Source organism: Nansenia antarctica, assembly GCF_963989245.1.
Source record: "Nansenia antarctica genome assembly, chromosome: 2".
Lineage (NCBI taxonomy): Eukaryota > Metazoa > Chordata > Actinopteri > Argentiniformes > Microstomatidae > Nansenia > Nansenia antarctica.
In genome coordinates, this window is record NC_137675.1 from 10,501,135 (window position 1) to 10,508,634 (window position 7,500).

The following is a 7,500-nucleotide window of genomic DNA, read 5'->3' on the forward strand; positions in this document are numbered from 1 at the left end:
ACACACACACACACACACACACACACACAGGTAAACACACACGCAGGTGCACACACAAGCATAAGCACACACACACACACACACACCTTTTAAATCTCTATACACAGACAGACACACACACAAACACGCACACTCACACATCTTTTAATTCTCTGCACACAAACACACACACACACACACACACACACACACACCTTTTAAATCTCTGCACACAGACGGACACACATACATACACACTCCCCCACACACACACACGCACACACACACACACACACACACACACACCTTTTAAATCTCTGCACACAGACGGACACACATACACACACCCCCCCCACACACACACACACACACGAAAACTCAATGAAACCATTTCAAACGAAAGCTCATCATGACCAAGGAATTCAACAGGGAGGAAGGAAGCTGTGCAGCCTTGAGCTCTACCAGGCTTGACCAAACATGAAGAACCACACAGAAAAAAGCGCCTTTGTGGTTTTGAAATCAAGTGGTATCTCTGTGGATCCGGAGCTGACGAGAGGCGAATCATTGTTCTCTCCCGAGTGGTGACTCACCACCCAGGAAGCGCCATCTGGAGCGCCCGGCGGAGGGTCTGTCACGCAGACAGTGGACGTGCGCTGGGCGTACCACGCCGCTCCACAAACTAGTCCTCTCTCTCTGCTCTACTGATCTGAGCCTACCATCTGACACACACACACACACACTCACACACACACACACACACACAGAGAAACACGAGCATAGGCACACACACACACAGAGAAGTGCACGAGCACACGCGCAGTCACATACACACACACAGACACACACACACACAAAAACAGACTAACAAACGCAAGCACAGATGCACACACACGCACGCATAGACTAACACACACACGCATAGACTAACACACACACACACACACACACACACACACACAGACACACACGCATAGACTAACACACACACGCACACGCGCACACACACACACACACAGAGGAGCAGATTCCTCAGTGCAACAGCAACACTATCTCCCCCAGGAGACCAGATCAAAGAGACTGCCAAATTGGCCTCCTCCATCTCTATCATCATCTCATTCAGGAGAAATGTCAGAATCAAACATTTTTTGGAGGAGTTCTGCTTTCCAGACCTTTCCGCAACCCCCCCGAGGACGTCAAATCCACCTCTGATGTTTTCCGAACCCCGCTCGAAAAAGTGAGCCGTCGAAAAAGTTGTGCGTTCAAAAGAAGACGTTTGTGTGTCAGAGTGAACTGTAAATGAAGATAAACTAAGCAAGGCTAAGGCCCCCCGCCAAAAAAAGAAAGAGAGACTTTGATTTCCCCTGCCTGCTTCCATTACACTCATGTTCTGAGCTCGGGCTTCACAGCCTCCATAGAGTTCCAGTGTTGTTCCATTCATTAATATGAGATCACCAAATAAGGGGATATGAGACACATTACAGTGTGTGTGTGTATGTGTGTTTTCTGTACGTCATGCTATTCTTTCAAGGGACGCCAAAAGCGGTTTGGTGACACGTTTGGTGACACGTTTGGTGACATGTTTGGTGACACACATGACACACAACAGACAAGGCCCTCAGGACACGGCACACCAGCAGACAGGCAACGGATATACACACCGCTTCACTGTTGAGAAAGACACACACACACACACAGACACACACACAGGGATGCACACGTATGCACGCAAGCACACACAGACACATACACACACAAACATTCACACACACAAACATTCACAAGGTGTATCTCTCTCTCTCTCTCTCTCTCTCTCTCATACACACACACACACACACACACACACACACATAACTCTGTCTCTCTCACACACACACACACACACACACACACACACACACACACACACACACACACATGCCTCTGTCTCTCTCTCTCACACACACACACACACACACACACACACACACACACACACACACACACACACACACCTCTCTGTGTACTACTCACCGTCTCCCGTCTCCATGAGTTCTGCGTTGCCATACTTGGGGGGCGGTCGTGGGCCGGTGGAGACCTGGGGCCGCTCCATCTGTATGGCGTCCGTGGTGAAGCCAGTCACATCTGGAGGGGCAGAGTGGTTCTCTAGACGTGAGGAAGGCAAGGTGGAGGAAGCCCGTTAGTCCCCCCAGCCCAGCCCAGCCCCGGACCAGCCCAGCCCAGCCCCGGACCAGCCCAGCCCAGCCCAGCCCCCGACCAGACCCTGACCATCCCAGCCCCTGACCATCCCAGCCCCTGACCATCCCAGTCCCTGACCATCCCAGCCCCGGACCAGCCCAGCCCCCGACCAGACCCTGACCATCCCAGCCCCTGACCATCCCAGCCCCTGACCATCCCAGTCCCTGACCATCCCAGCCCCGGACCAGCCCAGCCCCCGACCAGACCCTGACCATCCCAGCCCAGCCCCTGACCAGCCCAGGCCTGACCAGCCCAGCCCGGCCCTAGTCTCAACCAACCCAAGCCTCGACCCAGACCCGATTAGCCCCAACCATTTCGATCAGCCCCAATCCCGATTAGCCCCACCCCTAATCCCCAGACCAGCCTAGCCCCACGCCAGCTTAGTTCTAGCTCCAGCCCAGCCCCGACTAGTCCCTGGAGCTGGTGTAAGGGGAGGGGGGGGCAGTAAGGAGGGGGGCATAAGCACAATAGGACATACACACACACACACACGCAGGTAGGATTGCACAAGATAGGACAGGACAAGAGAGGACAGGAGAGGACAGGACAGGACAGGATAGGACAGGAGAGGAGAGAAGAGAAGAGGAGAGGAGAGGAGAGGAAAGGACAGGAGAGGACAGGACAGGAGAGGAGAGGAGAGGAGAGGAGAGGAGAGGAGAGGAGAGGAGAGGAGAGGAGAGGAGAGGAGAGGAGAGGAGAGGACAGGACAGGACAGGACAGGAGAGGAGAGAACAGGACAGGACAGGACAGGACAGGACAGGACAGGACAGGAGAGGACAGGAGAGAAGAGGACAGGACAGGACAGGACAGGACAGGACAGGACAGGACAGGAGAGGACAGGAGAGGAGAGGAGAGAAGAGGACAGGAGAGGACAGGAGAGGACAGGACAGGACAGGACAGGACAGGAGGTGCATGCAAACAGGTGTCCCCTTAAGGTAGACAAGACTAGACGATGACAGAAGTCAGAGACACAGAGATAGGTTCACCTGAACCACAGTGTATTTGATCTATTACTCTGTGTTTATCTAGGTAGCCTAGTTCCGCGGGTCTCAATGGATCTGTTGTCGACATAGCCTTGGGAAAGTGACTGCATTTGCGTTCAAGGGCTTGTCTAGCTGGGTCTCCTTTGAACTACTTTTGTTCGAAAACAGATTTCAAGGTGTTTGAAGACGGGATAGCGATGTGAATACTTCAGTAGAGGTAAACGAAGAACCATGCGAGGGAAGAAAAACACTTGTTCTTTCTTTTCAGCTTCATGGCTGACCTAACACAGGGTCATTGAAACTCACACATGGTATATTTGGACAAACGGTGCTTCAAATCTCAACAACGGTGGGGTGGCCATGTCTGAGTCAGATACTGTCTCTGACTCATGCTCCAATGTCATCCGTCATTGTGACAAGGAAAGTCAACAAGCTGACATAGTCACATCTGAGTGTGTGTGTGTGTGTGTGTGTGTGTGTGTGTGTGTGTGTGTGTGTCTGTGTGTGTGTCTGTCTGATTCAGAGGCTGCCACTCAGTCTAATTATAATGAGGTCCAGGCAGGGCTGCAGGATTAGATGCACTTCATGGAAATATGCTCGTAATAACCGCCTCTGCAATCCCTGGGATATAATTCCCCACAAATGTTCCCCCCCAAAACACGTAAACATTACATAATCGATGCGACGCTTCCGCCTGCCTCTCACTCCCACAGCGATTCCTCATTCCTCGCATCTATCCTTCACAGTGAAAATGAGATGTAATTTTTCCCTCCTTTCTCCTCTCTTCTCATCTCTTCCCTCTCTCCCACTCCTTTTCAGATCCTTCTCTCAGATTCTTTATGTTTGAGAATTCTCACCATGCTGTAAATTTAGTCTTTTTTTTCTCTACCCTTCACAGAGGCAAAAATATATATAAATATTTTTTACATTGTCAAAAAGCATCAAACATGTTTTTCTCTTTTTTCTAAATTGGTGTACTTAGATTGAGTGGTTGAGCATGAAATATTATTCCAGACACCATTTGGGAAGGAGATACCACCGGGAATGTCAATGAAGTCTCTCCTTATATCTATATCTGTCTCTGACTCTCTCTCTCTCTCTCTCTCTCTCTCTCTCTCTCTCTCTCTCTCTCTCTCTCTCTCTCTCTCTCTCTCTATTATTCCACTCTTTCCCCGTTTCCCGCTCTCTCTCGGTCTCCTCCCTTCTCTCTCTCTCTCTCTCTCTCATGCTCTCCATCCAGCTCTACAGAATGACTGTCTTCTCTCTCTAATCCTCCCACTACAATCACAACAGCCAGAGTCAAGCACCATAAGCCAAAGCACTGTGGCACTTAACCATAAGTGTCCTTAACTGGAGGTACGCCAGAGCAATATGACAGAGGCCATCATAAAGTATGAGTTATGTCCTCCGGAACAATCCATCAGTTTAGTTGAAGATGCGGCCTCTAGAGGATAAGCTCATTTCCAGAGCTGAACTTTGGAGATTTAGGGATATTACATCATACATTATACAACGGGGGGGTTGATGAAAATAAACATTGTGATTGGGCCAGAGAGGCGTTGGGAGCCGTGATTTAATAACGGTAATTGTCACGGCTAAATCACCTGTTATGATATTTCCCACGCCGCGGTAGATTTGTGTTTCGCGTTCCCATGACAACCTCTGTTCGTTTTGGGAACTATATATCTCTCAGCTTGGGGCAAAAAAACACCACAATTTATTTGAATTTTTTCCCGGATTTGTCATGTAACGCAATAATACCCCCCAGGCTGTGATTTATCATCAATACTGTCACTTCCTAGGGGTACTCTGCTGTGCTGTTGTGTCTAACAACTCCCCCTTCCCCTTGACAATAGTGACGAAAGGAATCGCGGCCTCTCAGGCATTATTGTTTAAATCACATTAGATTCTTCCCTTTAGATATTAATAGTCGTACCAGCGTCCGTGTCAGGCGGGCCACAGAGACAGAGGAGGGCAGGGGGACGGGCTTCACAGCAGCAGCTTCAACAACACTCACACTGACAATGTCAGACCAAGGACCCACTCAGCTAGTCTTTCCTCTCTCTCTCTCTCTCTCTCTCTCTCTCTCTCTCTCTCTCTCTCTCTCTCTCTCTCTCTCTCTCTCTCTCTCTCTCTCTCTCTCTCTCTCTCTCGCTCTCTCTCTCTCCCTTCCTACCACTCTCTCTCCCTCCATCCCTCTCTCCCTCTCTGTCTCCCTCCCTTCCTCCCTCGCTCCCTCCCTCCCTCGCAGAATAATCAGTAGCTGCTTACGTAACCAGCAAGAATGGTAAATAAACACAAAACGTAAACAAACAAACCAACACATGGGGTATTCCTAATGCTTCAGAGTTGAGGGAGGGAGGGAGAGAGAAAGAAAGAGAAGAGAGAGAGAGATGTTTGTCAGTGCAATACTGCGATACTGACTAAGCCAGCTCCATCACCGTGAGGACACAGAATGTTCCATCCAGACATGGTTTGCATATCAATACTTCTTAGCTGCACCGCCACGCTAACGACCATAAGCAGGAAAAGCCTTCTCTTCTTTGTACGTACACTCGGGCCGCCATCTTTACGTGCGACTACACGAGACACACAACTGGCTGCTGCTAAAGCAGTCCAGTAAGGGGGAGCGTTTTTAGGAGGCCTCAGAGGGTTCTAGAAAGATGATCTCTGACACCACTCAATCATCTGCCTGGATGATCGATGTCTCCTTCACTGGTTCCGTGCCGACAGTCCAAGAATACTAATGAGCTATCTGGCTAGGGTGGGCTAGGGTGCAGGCTAGTGAGGTAGCTAAGGTACAGGCTAGTAAGCTAGCTAGCTACAGTAGCTAGAGTGAAGGCTAGTGAGACAGCTAGCTATTTAGGGTGAAGGCTAGTGAGACAGCTAGCTATTTAGGGTGAAGGCTAGTGAGCTAGCTATTTAGGGTGAAGGCTAGTGAGACAGCTAGCTATTTAGACTGAAGGCTAGTGAGACAGCTAGCTATTTAGACTGAAGGCTAGTGAGACAGATAGCTATTTAGACTGAAGGCTAGTGAGACAGCTAGCTAGAGTGAAGGCTAGTGAGACAGCTAGCTAGAGTGAAGGCTAGTGAGCTAGCTATTTAGGGTGAAGGCTAGTGAGACAGCTAGCTATTTAGACTGAAGGCTAGTGAGACAGCTAGCTATTTAGACTGAAGGCTAGTGAGACAGATAGCTATTTAGACTGAAGGCTAGTGAGACAGCTAGCTAGAGTGAAGGCTAGTGAGACAGCTAGCTAGGGTGAAGGCTAGTGAGACAGCTAGCTAGGGTGAAGGCTTTTTGTTGTGGGGTCAACAGGGAAACTTGACTTCCGTACCCCAGTCGAGGGGTGCAGGCTTCAGATTTCCGGGATTTGAAAGGTTCCGGTGTGTGTCCCTATATCTCTTACACCGGTCTATTCATTCTAAAGCCACATGGGGAAAAGGTGGAGAATTGGGACACAGCCCGAACTGCAGCCAAATCCAAAATAGGACCTCATACGTACACTAAAGAGTGCATACCTACACTCATACACTATTTAAGCAATATCACATGAGAGGGAGTGCTGTTATACTGAATATCAGCACGGCTGTGATTCGGACGTAGGTACGAGGCCGCAGGCCGAGATATTCTGAGATATAACAGCACGACCTCGAGTGTGATATTGCTTTTATACAACAGTTCTACCGCGCCCTTTATTAGTTAACAGTAATAAGCGACAACAGATTATGATTTGTTTGTTTATTTAATCATTTATTTTGGCTCCACCAACAAAAAATTGTTCCGCAACTAACTTCAACTGGACTGTTGCCTAGTAACCTGAACACAAACATCCGCAGGCTAGCTACCTTTGTATTAACGGTAATTTAATAGAACATCTGTGTGGTGGAGTGATACATAATAGTTAAAAGTCCCAGTGCTGTTATACTGTATATCAGCACTCATGGAATGCCTCTTGTCCAATCAAATTACTTGGTCGGAACTAACTGTTGTATAAAGAGTGCATACCTACACTCATACACTATAGAATGCATACTTAAACTCATACACTAGTGAGAGCATACTTGATTCCATTAGGATAGGGAACAGGTTCAAACTGGCGTTAAAGGGAGCCGGTCTAATTCTCTGACAGAGATTCTGTATTCTGAGTCAGAGGAGGCAGGTGTTTCCTTGAGCGCTCCTCATCTCTTCCATCTGCCTGCCTGGCAGCCTTTTATCGCCTGAAGCCATTAAATCCAAATGGAGGGACTCACTCTGGCATAAGAGTCTCTCTCTCTCTCTGTCTTTCAGAGCAGAGAGAACGAC

The 7,500-nt window shown here is 49.0% G+C and overlaps 1 protein-coding gene across 1 annotated transcript in view; it reads right to left on the bottom strand.

The window, feature by feature from the left end:
* LOC308151557 (disco-interacting protein 2 homolog C-like) overlaps positions 1-7,500 on the bottom strand; it is a gene marked incomplete at both ends in the record, with an annotated part of 192,654 nt that overhangs the window by 83,983 nt on the left and 101,171 nt on the right. Inside the window, 1 exon segment of the mRNA XM_080524453.1 lies at positions 1,990-2,121. Within this exon segment, the coding sequence (XP_080380579.1) occupies positions 1,990-2,121 (132 nt within the window).